The 21,208-nt window shown below is 52.5% G+C and overlaps 1 protein-coding gene across 7 annotated transcripts in view; it reads left to right on the plus strand.

The window, feature by feature from the left end:
* Positions 1-21,208, plus strand: part of FAM53B (family with sequence similarity 53 member B) — a 114,874-nt gene that overhangs the window by 51,939 nt on the left and 41,727 nt on the right. For all 7 annotated transcript variants that reach the window (XM_019742162.3, XM_074338828.2, XM_019742167.3 and 4 more), the window contains exons 3-4: positions 1,159-1,213; positions 14,007-14,785. In XM_019742162.3, the coding sequence (XP_019597721.2) occupies positions 1,159-1,213; positions 14,007-14,785 (834 nt within the window). The remainder of the gene's footprint in view (positions 1-1,158; positions 1,214-14,006; positions 14,786-21,208) is intronic.

Below are 21,208 nucleotides of genomic sequence, written 5' to 3' on the forward strand. Positions count from 1 at the left end.
CTTGCAGGCCTTAAAGAGCCAGGGCCTAGGTTCCCCCCACTTCTTAGACTAGAAGCCTTGCATGTCCTGGGGCTTCCCTGGGGCCTCTGTGACCAGCTGACTCCTCGAGCTAGAGCTTTTTTCCTGTCACATGACCAACCCCTAGCACGGCCTGCATGTAACTTAAATAATTACCAGTACAGCTTTGTTAGGTGAGTGGATGAATGAATGAATGTGTGAGTGAGTGAGTGCGCCAGACGCTTCTTCCTGGGGCCCCAGTGGGCACAGTGTCCCCCCCCTCCCCAGAGGTCAGGATAGGCCTCTTGACCTGGGCCTCAGCTGGCACAAGGGACGGCAGTGTCCACGCTCAGGTTCCTGTGCAGCTGCGGAGCAAGTGCCTGGACTGGGGCCCTCTGGGCCTCGCTGGCCTGTTCCTCACCGATGGCCGTAGCGCTCCGCCAAGGCCAGCTGTGGGCTTGAGGGGAGATGCAGCGTGTTCACCATGGGGAGGGAGACCATTGTGGAAACACGGTGCCAAGGAGCTCAGAAGCCATAGCTGTATGTTGAGAACAAACAGAATTTTCAAGTTGCTCTTTCAGTTCAGAGAGGATCTGGGGACCTCATCACCAAGTGGCCTGCAGGGCGGGGCCACCCTCTTGCACTTCACCCCGTGCTGCTGCGAACACAGGGAAGAGCTGTTCTTCTCACTTGAAGGGAGGGGCGGGGGGGCGGGGGGGGGCAGGAGGTGTCTCTGCTCAGCACTCGAGCTTCTTGCTGCACCCGAGGTCCCCTCTTGTCCCCGCCTGGGATGTGAGGAGGCCTCTTCTCAGCCCAACTCGGTGAACTGGGCACATCACACTTCCTCCCGCGCCCTCCTCCATACCACTCGCATGGAAAAGTCCCCCAGTGTCACAAGTCATGCTGCTTTCTTGTGGGTTTTGAAGCCCATTAGTTTGATGGACACCATAACTCACTGGAGACTTCGGACAAAGAGTCCAGGCCTGATTATGGGCAGACGTTGTCTCTTTTAATACTTTTCTCTCTTTTCCCTAATCTGACGTCGGCAAAAGGCGGTCACCCCTCTAATTGTGACTTTAGCAAGGGATCAGTGCAGGGTCATGTGCAGACGTGCTTCTTCTTATGACTTGAAGAGTGAATAGCTTTTCTGGTTGTTTTCAGCACACGCCAAAGAAGATGAGTCACGGACCGACACTTTTCTCTTGTGGAATTATGGGTGAGTAACCGAGGTGGCTGTGAGCAGTCCTTCCGCCAGGGCCTGAGTCCTCCAGGTGAGACGCTAAGGGCACTGCTGGACGCAGGCACAAAGAGCAGCTGTTGGGACTCTTCTGTGTGTTTTATAACTATTTTGGTCCCAGCGGTGCTGGAGTGGTAACGGGGGCTGCCGGGACAGTCACTGGTGTGCGGTTTACAAATGTCATTCCCACTACAACACTGAGTTTCTGTCTGATTACTAAAGTAGCCGTGTTCCCTTTTTTAACTCAGGAAACACACCATAGTATAAAGTATGAAATAAAAATCTCCCATGGCCCCAGTGAAAACTACTGTTCAGATTTTGGTGTATTTTTTTGTTCGCAGCCAAGTCCATGATGAACATATGATTACATGAACTTATATACACACAAAAAAAATGTCTCTTGCTTTTTTCACTCGGTACCGGTAGTAGTTGCCACCATTTCCCCACAGCATTAAAATTGTCCACTCTGTACATTTTAATGAGTGTCTGGTTCTCCATTGTGTCGCTGTCTTCAAATGTGCTTCGTGATGTAACTGTTGTGTGCCTGTTGGGTGGCAGGGCGTTCTGTTGGCTGTTGTGATTAGCAGTGACTAAGTGTCTCCGCTTCGTCTGCCTTCTGGGTGTTCCGCAGGGCAGTCCCCAGGAGTGGGGTGGAAGGGCCGGAGGGCAGGGTCGGGTCGGCTTTAAGCCTCTTGCTTCATGCTGCTGACAGGCTTTCCAGAAAGGTTGCCTCAGTCCCGTTCTCATGCAAGTGTGAATTACCGTTTTTAATAAGGGGCTGAAATTGACTGTGTTGAGTTCTCATGCTCCAGATGATGAGGCACCGTTTCTCCTTTCACTGTCTGTCTCTCTGTGACTCCTGCACCCTTCGGGGACACCTGACGATGAGTTTCTGTGATGTCTGCATTGAGGCAGCAGCCAGGCTTCCACGATGGGTAACGCCTGTGGGCTTTCAAATTTCAGGTTTGTCTTCGCAGGGCCGTGTACAGTCTTCCTGGCCTCCTCCTCGGCCCTTCCCTCTGTGAACAGTGTTTTCTTCCTCTTCTTTAGACCCAGCTCCTGTAGGAGGCATGATGAGGGTGGGGGGTGCTGGGCCACACTTCTTAACACGCAGGATCTCCTCGACTCTGCAGCAGCTTCAGGGGCGGGTGGGGGCACTCCATTCACATGGGGGAAACCAAGGCCTCGTGATGTGACCTCCCAGGTCCCTCGATGGGCAGAGTTGGACCCAGGTCAGGGGAGAAAGAAGATTGTTGTCCTCTCAGTCACAAGCCACAGCTCTGAGGGAGAGCCCGGGCTGTCCTCTTGATGCTGGCACCAGAGGAAATGGAAACAGGGAGATCATCTGGCCTTGGTCTACCCATGTGACACTCTTCTGAGGCCTGTCTCCATGTGGGACTCTCTTGAACACCTTGTTGGTGGTTCCCAGCTCCCTTGGGGCCTGACTCACCACTGAGCTCCCGCTGAGCTGCCTTCCTCTGGCACGGCCAGCCCCCACCCCAGCCTGGACGTCCACTGCAAACCGGGCCAGACCAGTAAACCGGGTTGTGGAGACATCGGTCTTTATTTCAGGGCTGCCCCTGCAACAGACGTTTGGGCCTTTGCACTGAGTGCAGCATAATGGAGCTCTTGTGGGTTCATAACGGGTGGTATTGGACTCATAGGCACTATGAACTCCTGAACTTTTTCAACCTCAGTTTCCTCCTCAGCAATACGGCTGTTGTGATAGCCCCTGCCTCGTGGGCTTGCTGTGAGGACCATGTGAGGTAATGTTTGTAAGGAGCTTGGCGCAGCATGAGCAGTCCTTAGTAATAGGTGACAAAGAGGGCTGCCACCTACGGTGAGCATCCTGCTCCCTGCAGAGGCCTCCACGCCCAACAAAGGGGCCATCTGGGCTTCCTTGGGGAGGAGGTATAGGTGAGCGCATCACCTATATCTTGTGGGGAAAGACCCTTAGGCTCAGGGACCAAGGCAGAGGCCCTGGGGACAGGCACACGGAGTGAGGCAGTCCTTCCGGATTCCCAGTGGCGTCCATCTGAGCCTGCGGAGCCCTGCTGCTGCTTTCTACTCGGGAGGCCTCTCTCCGGCCCAGGGTTTCCAAGAAGGCCTGTGCTGCCGCTTCCGCAGGCTCTCGTTTGCAGAGTGGTTCTTCAGGATCGCTCACCATGGGCTCCGTGTCCCTCCTGCTCTGCTGGCTCGGGCAGGGGTCCATGGCGTCCCCTCCTCCTTCTCGGTATCTATCTCTGCCACATGCTCATCTTCCTGTTGCTAAGCGCCTCCTTGATTCAGGAAGCCCCTGAGCCACCTAACAATGCACATCACCAAGGCTGCTTGTCCATTGCAGTGGCTGGTCCTAGCAGGTGTTTACTGAGTACCTGCTTTGTGTCAGGCACTTGGTGCTGGGGTAGCGTGAACCAGCCCTGTGCCAACAGCAGGTCCTCAGAGCTGTGGGCAAATCAGCCCATCTTCCTGAGCCGTGGTTTCCTCATTTTGCTGATCGCAGGTGTTTGTGGGACTTAAAGAGACAGCAGCACGCAGGAGGGTTGGCTCAGCCCTCCCGCCTCCATCCGTTTCCTGTGCTTGCTGAGGCGGGAATGTCAGCTGTCCTAGGCCTTCCCAAGCCTCTGTGCTGGTGGAAGCTCAGGTGACTGCTCCTGCCCATTTCACCTGTGATCCAGGTATGGCTTCGCCCTGCATGATAAACTAGGAGGGTACCCAGGCAGCGATATTTCATCTTAGACGTGCCAGCTTTTCAATAGCAGGGAACACCCTGTGAGTCCAGCCACACTTTGCAAGAGGGTTTTAGGCCCTTCCAGGGCTGCACAATGCTCAGCGAAGACGAAATGTCTTATTGTTATAATCACCAAACCCCTGCCTGTCAGCTGGAGATAAAGGACTTGTGTTCTGGCCCTGATCAGTGGACTTCTCCTGCGAGAGCTGGAGACAGCTTGGCCCTGTGACTCAGTCATGTCCCTCCTAAGTCCCCATGCAGGGTCCTAACTGGGAGCCAGTAAGAGTTGGAGTTTCGTAAATGTTCTGAAGAAAATTCAGGCAAGCGCATTAGGGTGGGGAGGGCGGTGGCCTGTTTGCTTCCTCTTAAAGAGCCACCCTTTCAAGTAGCTCAGCCTCCTTGCACCCACTTAGGTAAAATGCTACTACGAGTATAATCGAGTGTTCATAGCAATGTTGTTGTTTTTTTTAAGTACTTCCCTCTTCCCTTACTGTGAGCTGTCCCTCACCCCCAAATTTGGGAACTTGATAGAAAGAAGTGGTTTTGTGCTTTTCCAAAGTGGAGAAGTAGGGGAGAGGACAAAGGTGGGCCAGCTGTGCATGGGAGAGGCAGGGCAGAGGGGAGCCGGACAGCTGCCAGGCCTGCTCTGTGCCAGGGCCTAACACCCTGGTCAGGCTGCAGCCCAGCGCTGTCATCACAGGGCCCTTCCAGCAGAGGCAGTGTTTTGCCTCTTGGTTTCCTTTCTCACCTCCCAGACCCTCCCCAGCACATCTTCTGTGCTGAGCTGGAATTTCTTCTGCAAACAGCTTCTGTGGGCAAGAGCCATGTGCATCGCTGCTTCTTGTGTTCTTGACACAGGAAACCTTGGTCAGGTAGCAGCTTCATGGGTGTGGCCCACCCGCTGGTCAGCCAGCCAGGCAGGCGAGCCAGCCCATTGCTGGGCATGATTTCTAGTGGGTTCTGCGCCGGAGAGAATTCTGCGCTGGGAGAGGCAGGGGCTGAACATGAATCCTCAGTGCGTGGCTCCCTCCAGGTCCTCGTCATTTGCCACGGAGAAGCCTCTTCACGCCGACCCAGGCCACACATGTACTAGTTTAGTTTTTGTGAAACAGGGCAAGTGGGATGCGAGCAGGCTCCATTTGCTGCCACCCTTGGCTAAGCGCACCCATTAAATGAGTTCTGTATTGCAGGGACAGTGCGCACTACACATGCCATTTTCCCCACCTCTCAGGCAAGGAGAAGACCTGGAAATCAAATATGTGAGAAAGTGAGTGTAATTCCAATTATTGCAAAAAGGCCACTAGGAAAAGGCATGTAAATACGAGTCGACAAAGAACAAAACAATTCATGTGCTGAAAAAAAATTGGATGAAAACCCATAATTGCTTTAGGAGTTATGGCAGTAAATTATTTATTAATGTAAATTATTTCACAGGCAAAGAACATAGAGGAAACTTGAGCAGAAGGATCATACATTATGTATAAAAAGGAATTGTAAAAATATTACAGCAGCCCTACTTGTGCCACTTGGTTCAGGTTTGTCAAGCGTTTTAATTATAAGCCCTTACTTTCCATGTTTAATTACTCGGCTGTTAAAGTCTACTCTATACATAAAAGGGTTGTTCCCGGGGGCACGCTCTGTATTAATTTCTACAGGGGAAACCAGTTGGCTGCGTTGAGCCGTGCAGCACTAAAAACATGTCACTTTGGTCTTTTAACTCCACCACTATTCGTCATTGCAAGTGGAATGTGATTGCACCTCGTATGAAAAAGCTGGCATTTGGAGGTTGAGCATTTCAGATTTTTTAGAACAAATACACGACTGCAACAAAATGAGCAATAGCAGTAACAAAACCAGAGCTACTTGGGCCCAATCTCGGGTCTGTGCCGCTTTCTCCACTTCTCAGAGGTGGCCATTTTGAATCTGAGCATGGACCAGGGCCCTCTACAAGATACTGATTATTAACGAAAACAGGCTAGAGTGAACCTTGTTTTCATTTTTAAAAGGACATCCATATACACCTGAAACTAATATAAAATAATACTGAGTGTCAACTGTAATGGAAAACAAAAAAATACATCCATATACAAGTATGCCTATGTATGATTTTTAGAAATTTACTTTTTATTTTTAATTTATTTTTATGTATTGTGGTCATATATGTGATGTTTTTGAGTCTCTAAAATAGTATAAGGTTTTGTTTAAGACTTGTCTGTCCAGAGCGCTTTAAGTTTTTTCTTGCACCATTTATTGGTTTCAGGAATAAAGTACAGAATGGAAGTAGGTGCAAAGTGTAGTTGGCACGTGCTGGCTGTTTACGGTGACAAGTGAAAAGGGAACCTCTCAGGCTGCCTTCTCACCCAGGCTGGCCTGACTTGGGGGTGGGGAGGGGGCCCCAGTAGTGCCAGAGGACAGGGAATGACAGCTGCCACGCTTGTTTTGGGTGCCGCCCACTACGGTGCATGGCCAGTTTCCCTTGTACATGGAAAGGTGGTCAAGTTCGGAGGCAGCCTGGGCCACCTACACGAACCTGGCCATGGGATTGCCAGCTCTGCCTTTGGCCGGTTGCGTGTCTATTGCCCGGATGTGATGCAGTTCTGAAGCTCGGTGTTCCCACCAGTAAGCTGGGGTGGGGGGTGGGGCTGTGACACCCACGAGGCCAGTCCTTGCTTAGAGTCCACGCCAGTGCTGTTTTTCAGCTTCAGCAAGGACCCCAGTGTTGTGTTAGTTAATGAACAGTTAAAATGCGTTTATCGGCAGCTTCCTGAATAGCTCTCCCAGCTGCCAGTTCTCTCGTCTGAGTGATGGCGCCCCACTTTGCTCTCTGTGCACTGATCTGGGGATGAATCACAAGCAGATGCCCACTCTGTATACTCTGTGTGCACCTGCCACTAGGGTGGGAGTCCAGAGGAGACGATAAACCATACCTTTCTGTCCCTTCAGAGTTTTTGTTGCCATTGCAAATGCAAGCTTTTCCCTACATGTTTTTAAATGCCCCTGGAGGCCTGTGGTTGGAGAGGAAGTCGGCTCAGACCTGAAAGGGCTGTCACAGGGCCCTGTCCACCCTGCCTCTTACAGATGGGGAGACTGACTGAGGCCCACGCTCCCAACACCCAGTCTGCTGTGTTTTTTACTCCCCTATACTGTCTGTTTGGGGACCACAGGGCCTCTTTGCAAGAGCAAAGACTTCCCAGAAGCAGTGGTAGCCGCCATGGGCCACCCCCACCCAGCTGATGAGGGCCAGGCCCTGTAACCACTCTGAACCCCCCAGCCTCTCTGGCCTCCCCCAGAGCCCCAGAGCCAGCTTCCCTGCCTCCCTTGATGGGGGCTGGTGAGGAGTTCCCTCTAGCCATTCCAGTCGCTGTCCTCGTGCCCTGGCATCCTGTGTTACTGCCCCTGAACCCCAGATGCAACTGACATTTTATGATTCATCGCAGGCGAGAGGGCGCAACCACCGGCTGAGGCAGTAAAGCCTGAGAACTTTTTCTTCCTGACAGAGCTCTGAATTGAGTCTCCATTCTGGTGACACAGGGAAAGAGGTGCTCCAGGGGGCCAGGGGCTCTAAAGTTCATTTAAAAATAGATGACACCATTGTGGGATAACTCAGGTTATTACCCTGCTTGTTTTCCCCTTTGTTCTTTTTATAAGATCAGCTTTGCAAAACGTCAGAAAGATATCTCAGTTCTCTTGAGTTTCCCATTGAAAGGGTTGGTGAGCTTCTACCTTTAAACCAAGCCTAGAGTTCTTGCAGCCCCGAGACCAAGTTAGCACGACCCAGCCTGCAGGGCAGGGGAGAGAGCCTCATAGCCCAGGCAGACAGGTGTGAAATCCACGAATGAGTCAGCCGGTCTTGATCTGGCGGGAGGCCTGCTGCCCGGGCCTGGGAGGCTGCAAGAGTCTCAGGTCTGTGCTTCGGCTGCTTAGCCTGTTCTAGAAACCACATTCTGCTGTGGTCATGTCCCCATAAGGCAGCCTCTAAGATACAGCACAGAGAGATCCAGGGCTGCAAATCTCCTCTGTCGTTAGAACATCAGAAGGCTTGTAGTCCCTTAAGAGTAGGGGCCCCTGGGAATTTCCCTTCAAGTTTAAGGGCAGAAATGGAAACAAGAACATTTGCGGTTGAATGCTATTTGTGTTTCTCTGAGAGCGTTCTTTCTTTGAGCTCTAGATTTGTGCACCCAGCAACCTCTGCCCTCCTTACTCGGGATCACAGGACCAAATCGGTGGAGGGTGGACCTGAGTTCTTGTCCCCACGTGTGTGGGCAGAGGCTTCTCTTGTACGTCCCAGGCCGATGGAACTCTTCCTAGAAACTTCCAGCTCAGTCATTGAGCCTCAGCTTTGAAGGACACCTTGGAGGTCACCTGGTCACTCCACCTGTGAGACAACTGGATGGTTTGTGTGGATTTTTGTATAGTTTTCCCTTCCAGCTGTAGGCAAAGTGTTGCGTGTGTTTACACTACATACATACAAACATTCCTGTGTACAACCTCAAACCTGTGAAGACAGGCTCAGCAGGGAGATAGAGAAACTCGAGATGCCCCTGAAGATTAACGTGATGGGGATGGCGTAGAGCTGGCTGGTACCTGGGCTCTCAGGCTGTGCCATCATGCCATGCCCACGTCTGCCAGAGGCTTGGTGTCCGGACCTCCTCGGGGCCACAGGCTGTCTCAGGGAGAAGTTGGGAGGCCGCAGGCGCTTCCTCTTCACAGCGAGGTTGGCTTCTCAGGCTCTGTCCAGCGGTTCTCCATCCAGAACATGCTGTGCAGCTGGGGCCCTGCCCCCCCTGTGTAAAAGGCTGATGTCATTCTCCATCGTTCTGCTTTCTGGCCCAAAACGAACACCAAAACACCCACTTTCAGCGGTGTTCTGAGTCCAGATTACAGAGACTGGAATCGTCAGCCTTCTGGAAGCTTCTTGGTTGGGTGTGTCTGAGTGCTCTGACTGGCTGCCGTCCTGACAGAGGTGTCTGAGGACCCAGGCCCCTGTGTAGCTGGTGGTCGAGAGCAGTGATTCTCAACAATTTTACAGTAAACCAACTTGAGGAACTTATTAAAATGCAAGCCCTTACTTGGAGAGATTCTGTTTGCCAAGTCAGGGACTGGGCCTAGGAATCTGCATTTTAACCCCATAGGACGCTCCTGTCAGTGGTCCCGAAACCCCATTTTGAGAGATCCAGATGTGGCACACAGCTCCCATTCCGGCCAGAACCCACCGAGACTGGTACCAAGGGCAGAAGAGCTGAGTCCCAGCTCTCTGAGCATTCTCTCCAGTGTCGTCACCACCTTCGTGATGGCTGTGGTTCTTGCAGGCCCTGCACTAGGCAACCGGTTAGTTCTCATCGTAGTTCTGCGAGGTGCTTACGATCTGTCGCCCTCATTTTTTAGGTGAGGAAACCAAAGCTCTGAGAGATTAAGTAACTTGGAGAGCAGAGGTTAGAGCCCAGCTCCACACCCTTCCCGCCGCACCAAGTGACGCCTGCTCAGTGGACTCCCCACGTCCGCAGCCTTTGTCACTGTTGAAAGAGTTATAGTTGTTTGTGCAGAAGTGATACTGAATGGAGAGGCGGGTTCGTCCCGTATCCTCTCCTCGGAGCCCCACCGAGTTCCTTTGTATAGCCTGCCGTCGGGGCCTAATACTCAGGGCCGTTTGCCATTAAAAATTGCTTCTATTCCTGTTTCTTTTGTCTGGTGACCCAACCCGACAAATGGCTCTCTGTTCCCTGAACTAAGGGGGAAAACACAAGGGCTAAACATAGCCTCAATTGTTTTTACTTTTTTTATGTATACTTCTCTAAGCGATAAAGATAGAAACAATTAAAATGCTATCATCTGCTCTGCAGACGGGACCAGTGGCCCCCTCGCTGGTGTTGACACAACCATAGCAGGGCTTTGCATTTTCAAAGTATTTTAGACATTACTCCTCCAGCCAGTCTCCTGGCTGTTTTGCACACAACCATCCACGTCCCCAGTGGGGTGGGGAGTTCAAGACACAGCCCAGGGTGGACCTGCCTTGGCCAAGGAAGGGTTACCTGTGCCAGGGACAAAAGACAGGTGAGACCTAGTGAACGTCCAGGGCCTGCTCTGCAGCTTTTATCTGCACTTCGTCACTCACTCCTTCCTCCTCCACTCAGCCTGGCTGAGGTCTGCTGTGTGGCAAGCTCCGCACTCGGGACCCAGGAGCCATGCTGGATGGGACTGTGCTTGAGAGCTTAGCGCTCAGTACAAGTGGACATGGAAACAGATAATTAAGGTGCAGTTAACATCTGAGCCATGTTATTGGAAGTCCAGACAGAGAACTGTGGGTGCCCAAGGGCCGATGAGGGAAAGCATGGGCGTCACCAAAGAGGAGGTGATGTTTGAGTTGGCTCTTAAATGATGAGTAAGAGACTTTTGGAGGAAGGATACAGGCAGGAGAAAATCCCAGGCCTTTGCACCTTCACATCTTTGCGAGGCTGTGACGGCGTGAAAGAGCTGATGTTTTGGGGGAAGCTGCAAATCCACTGCACTTCCATCAGACTCACATTTAACCAGTGGACTGAGCTGAGAACTGACTCTTCATCCTCCCTGCAACAAAGAAATCGTACATGTTAAGGCTCAGAGAGGCTTCCTCTGTGAGAGCGGGTAGTTCCTGCAGGCAAGCAGGAACACTTCAGAATTAGTCATCCGACCCCAGTGCCCCACCCCTCTGCATGTAAAAGTTACCCATGCTCATTCCTGCAGTGGATTGATTAAACTTTAGTTTTTATAAAGAATTCCTGGTGTGTAAGAGTTACAGTTCAGTGGGGGTGTGTACACAAATGTGCTTTATGGGCTGTTGAGGGACTTTTAAGGATGATTTGGACTCTACCTGATTCTTCCCTGACTTCTGTGTCACAGGAAGTGTGGCGTGCCTGGAGTGTAGGGTCTGCGGCGGAGCAGTGAGTCGGTAGGCACTGGGGTGCCAGGCTGGAACGGTTGCATTCTTCCTGCCAGGCAGCGGGCAGCTGCTGAGAGACATGGACCACAATAGGTAGTGTGGGCCTCAGAAAGTTCTCTGCAGGCCGTGAGGAAGTGGGACTGGGTAGGGAGGCCAGAGGGGGCCAGTCCAGAAGCACCCAGACCACGAGATGGCATGAAGGGAACAGCACTGCCAGATGAGAGGGGCAGCATGGTCTGCTTAACTGGCTCCCAGCTCCCCTTTCTTCTCATGATTCCCCGAGAGCTGGGAAAATTCCAGGGCAGTGCAATAAAAGTGCTACAGAAAGTGGTGTCCTCTGAGATTGGGACCAATCCCCTTTAATTTCCCAAAGCCTGGGAAACCTGTGAAATTAAGCAGAGGTCACCGTGCTGCCATCTTGGGGCCCTCACTGCTCTGGGGCAGGGCCCACTGGTTCCTTCCTGGGTCCGGCACATTCCTGGCCCATCTGGCGCCTTAGTGCCTTGTCCCAAAAGAGAAGTTGGTGGCCAGTATTATTCTACGGGAACTTCCTCAAAGACAAAGCGGCAAACCCAGAGAAGGATGGGCTTGCAGGCCTGGCCCTGACTCTGCACAGCCTCGTGGGCTTGGTGGTCACATCCCACACGTATTTGGAGATACATTTGTCCTTATAGAGAATGTAGAAACTGGGGGAAAACAGAAAGGAGAAAAATATAAATCACCCCGCTGTCTGCCAATTGACTTGGAACCTCTCGGTTTACTTTTATGTCCACGGGTAATATACATCTTTTACTAAGTAGGAATCATGCTGTCTCTCCAGTTTTATACCCTGTTTCTTTATGCTCAGCATTACATCGTGAACATTTCCCCACATCGTTAATGTTCTCTGAAGCTGCTGTTTTCATGCTCCGTGCTATTCCTTGGCAATTTATTTAACCAGCCCCCCACTGTATTTGAGCGCTGTTTCCCATTTTGCCTTCCGTCCTATCATTTTAAAGACCATCATCACACATAAATCTCTACTTTTTTCTGAGGATAACAGTTCTTCTAAATCAGATAACAGATGGTTGTGACTCAGTCAGTGTTAGTTTGTATTTCTTTTAATTTTTATTATTAGTTTACTGCTTTCAGCAGCTGACATGACGAATTAAAACCGTTTTAAAAGAATGGTGACTAGAGCGCTAGTGGGTAACGAAGACATGTTGGCCAGCATAAACGCTACTTGCAGAAAGGTAATTTTTGGTGCTAGTTTATCAGATTCAGTTACAGGAACATGCGTCAGCACTTGCTGTACTCCGGGGCCCAGGAAGATGCCAGGATGTGGTGCGCTGGACATTCAGCCACAGCCCTGCTTTGTTCCCACTGGCCTAACTGGGCATCTCCAGCTTCTGCGGCCCTATTGTGGCAACAGCCCCTAGAGGTTCCCTGCCGTGTCCCAGCCCAGGGTCCCAGGCCCTCAGACTCTGTGCCTCATGACATGGCAGGGTACCCTAAGTGAAGAAGTATCCCGTTGAGCCCTGATTTGGCCTAACCTCTGGCTCACGAATCTTCTTTTGGGCCTCATAGGCCATTCCCTTTGAACCTGTCGTATAGGTGTGCCAGCGGGGACACTCAGTATGGAGTCCGTCCCTTGGGTGTCCCTTTGAGGAGTAGCCCCTTGTAGAGAGGAGATGGCTGTGTAGTTGCTGCCCTGAGCATTCATGTCGGTCACATGACCATTTTCTTAGCGTAAGGTCCATCTTGCATGACTCGTAAACTCCTTGAGGGCAGGGCCAATGTCAGGTTTCCCTCAGCGTTGTGGTGAAATGAAGAGCGTGGGCCAGCCTGTGTTTGCATCCTGTTAGCCGTGTGGCCCTGGGCCACTTCCTCAACCCTCTCAAGCCTCGGTGTCCCCATCTGTGCAGTGACGGTAGCCACCTATAGGGCTCTGTGTGGGTTACAACACCCACGTGATGCTCAGTAATTGATTGCAGTGCGTGAGAATCGGTGTGCGTTAAATACCTACTGAGAATCCTGTCTGGTTTTACTTCTGTCCTTCTACTGACTTACTGACTCAAGCCGCAGTTTTCTCTATATTCACGTTTGCACGGTTAATAAATATGTGTAAATTAGGGGAAACAATGGAAACATGCTAACTTGTAGGTCCCTGGCAGCACACCATGTCTCTTAAGTTGGCTTGTGTATTACAGAACCTGAATACAGGACTATGTCAAACTTTTCTTTGTTCTCCTGAAACTCTCAACACGGTGCCTGGTTGCATAGAACAACAACAAATAGTTCTTGAATATTTCATTAAAATAAAGGTTCAAGTGCGAAGTTAGCATTTCATGGCGGGATCAGCGTATTTTGTTCATGCGTTCAAGTGGAGACCTGATATGTAAGTTTAAATTGTGCCCTTAGGTCGCTGCAGCCCAAGACCTGGTCCTGTCGATCTTAACTGCCTTCAATATCCTTGTTTTCAGCGTGAAATCATGTGAACACAAGGAAAGGGCTCAGAGATTGGCAGCTGTTTTTGTTGATGTTGTGGAACATTTTGGTGGAGGGGACATAAACCAATAGAATATCCAGTTTCTGTTACCAGCAAGTATTCTAAAGATGGAATGCAGGTGTGGAACCTGGCAGCACCCCCACCCCCGTTGACCTTGACCCTCTCTGAAGCACCGAAAGACTCATCTCTGAGTCATGGTCTTCTGCCAGGGCAACGAGTCCCAGCCCAAGAGCCACAGAGCAGGGAGACAGGACGTGTATCGGACGTGTTGCCTGAGTCTGCTGCCGCCAGGCAGGGGTGGGGCAGGTTGGCTCCCCATCTATGAAAGGAGAAGAGTGCTTTGGGTGAAAAGCACTACTTTGGGGTTTCCTGGGAGGCAATACGGTATGTTGGGAAGGAAACCTATTAGGAGGCTGGGGGATTCCTGGATTCTAGGCCTCGCTCTGCTTCTAAGTCAACACCTGGGACTTATATCCCTTCTCTGAGCCTCAGTTTCTCCTCTATAAAGTGAGGTTGGAGTGCATGGTTTTAAGGGTCTTTCTGGCTATAAAAATCCTGTTTAAAACAGGTTCTTGGTAAGGAGACAGGGCTGGTATGAAGGGCTTCTCAAATCCTGTTTTTGTCATTTATGAACCAGAAAATGACAGATGGCGAGACCTGGACAGGAAATGCCCTCTTCAGATTGACCAGCCGAGTGCCAGCATCTGGGAATGCCTGCCTGAGAAGTGTCAGGACGGTGCTCTGTGGCACCGGGAGGCAGCGACTGCCTGTGCGGTCACCAACCTGATCAAAGACCTCAGCCTCAGCGACCACAATGGGAACCCCTCCGCGCCCCCCAGCAAGCGCCAGTGCCGGTCGCTGTCCTTTTCCGATGAAATGTCCAGCTGCCGGACATCATGGAGGCCCTTGGGGTCCAAAGTCTGGACTCCGGTGGAAAAGCGACGATGCTACAGCGGGGGCAGCGTCCAGCGCTACTCCAGCGGCTTTGGCACCATGCAGAGAAGCTCCAGCTTCAGCCTCCCCTCCCGGGCCAATGTGCTCTCCTCCCCCTACGACCCGGCGGGATTTCACCACCGGTTTGGAGGCCCGCCCTGCCAAGGGGCGCCTGGCTCGGCCACCTGTGGACAGGCAGGCGACATTTGGAGCCCCGACCTGAATCCCATAGGAGGGGGCCGGCTTGACATGCAGCGGTCGCTCTCCTGCTCGCACGAGCAGTTTTCCTTTGCGGAGTACTGTGCGCCCTCAGCCAGCAGCACCCCTGCCTCAACACCAGAGCTGGCCAGGCGCTCCAGTGGGCTCTCCCGCAGCCGCTCCCAGCCGTGTGTCCTTAACGACAAGAAGGTCGGTGTTAAACGGCGACGCCCTGAAGAGGTGCAGGAGCAGAGGCCTTCCCTAGACCTCGCCAAGATGGCACAGGTAAGAACCCCGGCCACACGGAAGGTGCGTATTGGAGCCTCGGCTGGTCCTGGCCCATCCCGGGCAAGTGAGGTGCCAGTTGCAGGAGCTCCCAGGAGTTAACGTCCTTGTATTTTTAAGTCCTACTCAAACAAAGAGGAGGTCTGTTTTTGTGTGTGTGTCTATGTCTCTCCTTTTAAAATCAGAAATGTTCTGTCCCTGTGAACGCACTGCAAGTGGTACAAAAGTAGACAGATGGTGAGAGGCAGGGTGTCAGCCAGCAGACCCGTGTCACCAAACCCTGGTGACGCTCTTCCTTCCGTCACTGTGATAGAGTCTGTTGGGGGCCCTCCTTGCAGCCACTGTGAGAAATACTCGTGTCGGCCGGATTCAGTGTCACTTGGATTAGGCTGATCCTGAGACTGGGGCCATGCGTCAAGGTTTGAGAGAGAGAGAGAGAGAGAGAGAGAGAGAGAGAGATATGGGGGAGGCACTTATTCGTTAGATTAAACTGTCAAAAATGTGAGATCATCAAGGCACTGATCACAACCCTCTGCGCCGCCTCTGTAACCGTCCTCAGGGTTCGCTGTAGGCGAGGCCTCGGGCCACACGCCCCTGTCACTTGCCCTTGATCCTCTGTGTCTTGGAGCCCTGCTTTGTGCTACCATTGGTCTTGGGTATTGATTAGAATGAGGTGAACTTGGAGTTAACACCCTGTCATGAGGAGAGTCCCTGAGCCTGAGCACCACCTGCTGTTTGGTTCTTACTTGGGAGGCTGAGGAGGAGAGCGTGATGGCGAGGCCCAGGGAGCAGCGTTGGCCCTGTGACCCGTCCACTCCAGGATGGTGAATGTGGTAGGTAGAATGTCACACTCCAGGAGGCGCTCCGGTGCTGAGTGCCGTGGTTTGACCATGGTCTTTTCTGCTCTTGTGTAAGCATCCTTCATCACTGGGCTTCAGGGGGATGGAGACCAGCGTGGTGGGCAGGGGTTGGCCTTGCTCGTGCAGCGTGTGGCCACATCTGGACAGACAGGCGCATCGTGTCCACTCCTTCTCAGGCCGGCACAACTGCCTTCCAAGTGCCCAGTGCTGCTTCCTTGGCCAGGTGTCCTTTCCTTTTAGAAGGAAAATATATTTTCCATTTCTGGCGTTTCCTTCTCTCTCCTTTAGTTCCCCCTCCCAGCCTAGCAGTGCGCCTCTCACCAAAAAAGAGGTGCAGGATCTAAAGCCTAGAGTACACACCTGGCCCCAGAGGCCAGACTTTCTGGCCACCGCTGCTCAAGAGCCCAGGCCCCGGCTTGGGGCAGCCAGAGTCCAAGCTCATCATGTGCCTGCCTCCCCTGTGCCCGCGGGGTTCACTCAGGGGAGGTCCCAAAGGAGGCCTGGGCAGGCCGCCATCTTTTGCCCCAAATTTTCACATTGCCATTTTTTTCATCACTGCTCCAGGTATGTCCCTTTCTTTTTCCTGAGGACTTTACAGCTAGACAACGATTGAATGAATTCATTTATGTTGGACACATGGGTGGAATTTTTCTTCTCTGGAGAAATTTAAATAGGTAAAAAGGCTGGAAAGGTGACAGATTTGGGTGACTTCTGAAGGAAACCCAGAGCCCTGAGATCGGGGTGTGATAAATGGCTTCAGTTAAATTTTTAATGCTGAGCTTATTTTATTAGCTAATAAGCTAGATAGGTAATAAAAACAACTTACACGTGTTATTATATTTTACTAGCCACAAGTTGGAATAACACCGCTGGCATCACTGGAGACGTTTCCCGTCCTCACTTGGGTAGAAACCGTTTAAAAACATATTGCTCGGTGGTGCTGTGCCCAGATGTATAGATTGCTTCATTGGCTCCAGGCAGGTCTCCAAGATCCTGAGGAGGCCGCCCTAGTTCTGCCTGTCTTTTCCTGGCCAAGGCCTGGGTAGGGCAGAGTCCAGGGAAAGAGAGAAGGGGCCTCTGGGAAGCATGTGTGCCAAGGGGCCGTGACCAGCACCCTGGGGATGGACCCTGAACTCTCCCCCCCGCACCACCAACCAAGCCTCTAGACCCCGGCCAGCCCTCCCTCCATGGGGCTCTGCCTGCTTGGGCTTCCCACTGGGTGATTTATGGCCTCGGGAGGTGGGCCTTGCTTTTCCAGAAGCCTTAAAAACCAGGCCCAGGGGTAGCCCCTGTGCATCTGAAAAGAGGCCTGGACCCAACCTGGAATATGTGGGGCCCTGTGCCTGGTACCCTGTGAGCTGGCGTATCACTTGTGACATGCACCTGCTCGTGGCCTGATGACAGTTGGTATGGCACTTACTGCCCACAGACCCTCGCCTCCTCGGACTGTGGCGTGACTATTGGGAAGTGAGGGGCGTCTGCCCATCCATGGAAAGGTACACTGGTACTTGCGTGTTTCCTGCCATCGTTTCCTCGAGCTGGATCATGGGCTGTCTTTCATTGGTCTTTTGATCTTGGTTTACACATTCACTTGTTTGGGGGGAAGGGACTTCGATTGAGCATTCTTATAGAGGAGCCCCTTTGTGCATGAGAGGCTCAGATGGGAGGCGCAACATGCCGCCAGGCAGACCTTTGGAGCAACTGGGAGTTCTGACAAACCCGACCCCCTGGAGGTGCTGATGGGCTGGGGCCTGGGGCCCAGAGCGAGGGTGGTAGCCAGAGCGCCTCCAAATTGTCAGCAGAAAAGGGACCCGAGAGAGAACCCAAGCGAGTCAGACCTGCAGGAGAGGACAGACAGCGCTGAGGTCGCAGTCCCTGCCCTTTGCATACCCACGTGCGTATAGTAGGATCAAGCGTCCTGGTGTGTGTGTGGGGGGGGGGGCGCGCTGCTGTGAGCTGCAGGCTCTGAGCTAGCAGCAGAGGCTGGCAGAGGTAGAGGAGACCTTGGGCCTTGTCCATTCCAGCCCCTCCAGAGGAAACAGGCCCTTCTGGAACATGGTGTTCATCTTTAGATCCACACTTGGCGGGGACGTCAACAAATCAGACCTCCCGGGATGGGGCAGGAGGCTGGCAGCCCTGGGAAAATTGCAGCAAATACCACCACCACCACCACCAACAGCAACAACAACAACATAGGACTGTTGGGAGGAATACGGGAAGTAATGTGTGTCTGTGTATGTGTGTGTAATGTGTTAATGTATGTGTGTGTGCATCTATATAGGTATGTGTGTATCTACATACAGATGTGTATGTATAAACGTATGTGTGTACCTATATTGATGTATGTGTGTGTATCTTCATACACACACACAGACACACACACACACACACACACACACACACACACACGATTAGCCGCTGAATGGCGGTGAGTGCTGATGTATACTCAGTATCATCACAATTGCAGCGCTTGGGAGGAAAGACATGGGCTCATTCTGGGTGACTCCAGAGGCAGAGCTGGGACGAGAAGGTGACATTCCCGGGAGGTACACTCAATTCATTTAAGGACTCCCCTTTGTCTTTATTTGTCCGTCTTTTTTGTTCTGGTTTTACCCTCCATTTTCTGTCCTTGCCATTTACTTCTTGTTTGTTCCTCTTCTTGCCTTGACCTTTTCTTTTGAAAATGGGGAGGAGGCTTGCCCTGCAGCTCAGATCAGCCTGCAGTGGGTGAGCTCCATGACCAGACCCCAGGGTGGGGAAATGGTGACAGAATCGGAATCACCATGGCCAGAGATTTGCTGTGTGTGAGCGTTCTCATCTTAACATCTGTCACCCATGGAACTAGGGAGGCAGTGACCCTGGGAGCCCACCGGACGCCCCTCTGGATGCCTTGCCCCATCTCAGCTTCATCTCCGGAGCATAGCTATGCAGCCGGCTGGCAGCGGGGTTCTTGTCTCTCACAGGAGTGAGGCTGAAACACAGTGTGTGTGTGTCTGTGTGTGTGTGTGGGGGGGCTACGAATTGTTTTCAGACTGTGTTTGCTCTTGTCTCCTTAAAACCTCAGTGCCAGCTCGCAGGCAAGGATGTGGGTCCCGAGTAAGGGAGGGTGATTATAGTGAGGAGGACCCCCAAGGAGAAAGGACACCAGGGCCTGGTCCAGAAAGGCCCATCCTCCCTGTCATTGTAACTGCAGCCACTGGGTTCACAGAGCGGGCTGCTTGGAGCCAGCCCAGGGGGTCAGGCCTGCCCCATCCTGCCAGGTCTGCTCCTGCTGACCTCTCTGTGCAGCTTTCCTCACGTGCTCTTTTGAGGCCCTTTCTGCCTGGTGTTTTATGTGAAGCCGCAGCCTCCCTTTTGCAGCATGACAATGTGTACTCCATCGATGGCAGAGCCCAGCTTGAGAACATGAGTTGTTTATTAGCAGGACTTTTGCTGACATGACAAGTTATTGCTTTTTTGAGACCTGGTTTGACCACCAAGCAGTGGTCGATCCCAGTGGGACCTGAGCGGTGCGTGGCCATTTCGACATGGATTGCATGTGTGTGAGCAAAGATTTCAGAAAAAGCAGCAACTAAAGATTAGTTGCTGAATGGCGTGCCCCTGGCTGTCACGGTTCTTGCTGTATTTTTAACTCCAAGCTGGTCAGCTTGAAAGAGCAACAAATTGTATTTCTCAACAGTGCTTCAAACAGAAGCAGACATTTGTGAGGAGGGGTCGGTCGGGCCGCCAAAACAGAGGTTTGATTGATTGCCGCTGCCCACACACTGAGTCCCTGGGCCGCCTCGAACAGGCAGCGACTGTTATGTTAACAGATGTTGGAGGGCCCATGAAAGCTGGCTGGGGGCAGGTGGGGCAGGAAAGCGGCGTGACGTAGAAGCGACGCTGGGAGCTGTGGTCCTGCAGATGAGTCAGGAGAGCCAGTTGAACGGGGCCGTGGGAGCGAGGGGAGGCCACAGGATGTCGTCAGAGCGGTTATCACAGATGCTCAGCAACTACTTGTGGCTCTTTGCTGGCGTGGTCGTCCCTGGGCGAGGCTTCCTCTGGTCACCTGCTTGCCTCCATGTGCCCGAGGGAGGCCGCCATGTGGGGTGGCCCTTCACACTGCTGGCTGCATGACCTTCTTGCTCTGGCAGCTGCAGGCCAGCTGTGCTTTTCCTTGGCAAAGTCCCTGGGCTCAGGCCTGGCTTGCCTGGGCCTTTATGGCCTCGTGTCCACTCTGCCAGTGGGCGGCCACCTCCTCGTTTCAGTTTCCCGCTGCCTTGCCCCCTTAAGCACCCCTCTTGCCGGTGTGGGGAGCCATGCCGACAGCAAGCAGTGGAATTCAGAGTGGATTGCCCTTTACAACACAGAATACAGACGGGCTTGAAGATACATTGGAAGGTAGTCACGGAGAGCCCTGGAATTCCATTTGGAATGAAGTAAATGCTGAATAAAAGTAAAGGCAAAAAGCAGTGTGGCACATAGGAGTAGTTTCTGATGCAGATACAGCCAAGATAGGCTGGAAGACAGGAGGAGAGCCTTTAGGCCTGGGCTGTCAGAGCTCCCGGATGCCAGGGGTGGTGGCTCTGGGCATCGACCCTGCACGCCTCCTTCTGTGCTCTTGACAGACATTGCTAATCAATCGTGGCAGTCTTTCTGGTTGAACTCAAAGGAAGTCTTAGCGTCCTCCCCTCAGTGATCTTGGCAGCCACTGCTAATTGATCTGCCATTTCACTTGAGGCTGAGATGTCCAGAGTCCAGGGAAAGTCAGTGAACTTGCCCAAAGCCACGTGGTTAGTTAGGAGACTGGGAAAGCCAGATCCTGGGCCCCCTAACTGCAGGTTCAGCACTCCTCCTGCTGCCGTGCTTTGTCCTCTGCGAGGACTGCCAGTTGGCCTTTCCAGGTAGCTGACACGTGCAGGACATAGAGGGCATGGAGAGGGAAGGTGTGGGCTCTGGAGTCAGACGGGCTCATTCCCCATTCTGCCGCTTTTGAACTACGTGCCCTTGGCAGGTCACCCTCTGTTAGCCTCCACCTCCTTGTCTGTGGGATGGGAAAGGGGAGAAGTCGCAAAGTATGGATCGCCCGTGATTGACACCTTGACTAACAACCAAGCCACACCCCTTGGCCTGTTTCCTGTAGCTCCATTGGGCAGCCAGCTGGGCTTGCCACCCCTGGTGTAGGTGGTGTCACTGCCAGGCGGATCGTGCCCACGGTGGAGCTGGTGGGCGCCGGAGCCAAGAGACTATTTTCAGCTCCCCTGTCTCTTTTTCTCTCAGAAATAGGCATGTCAATAACATCACAGAAACCCTCACGGGGTTCTCATAATTCAAGGAAACCCCTATTCAGACACCTAGGTCATTCCTCGCTGTCCCTAGTCGCAGCCACCAGATTGTGTAAGCAGTCTGCTTAAGGTCACTCGGATTGGGGCCGAGTGTTGACACAATAGCTTTGATCTCCCAGGGAAAAGAAAAATAGGAGTTCAGAAGGGGACATGCCAGGGAGGCAACTTTTAATACCACTTGGTGATTTTCCATGTTTAAGTGAGAAGCTTTCTGAGCCGCAGGGTGTTTGAGATGGAGG

The sequence above is a fragment of the Rhinolophus sinicus genome, chromosome 15 (assembly GCF_057876585.1).
Source record: "Rhinolophus sinicus isolate RSI-liver-muscle chromosome 15, RSI-T2T, whole genome shotgun sequence".
In the NCBI taxonomy this organism is placed as follows: Eukaryota; Metazoa; Chordata; class Mammalia; order Chiroptera; family Rhinolophidae; genus Rhinolophus; species Rhinolophus sinicus.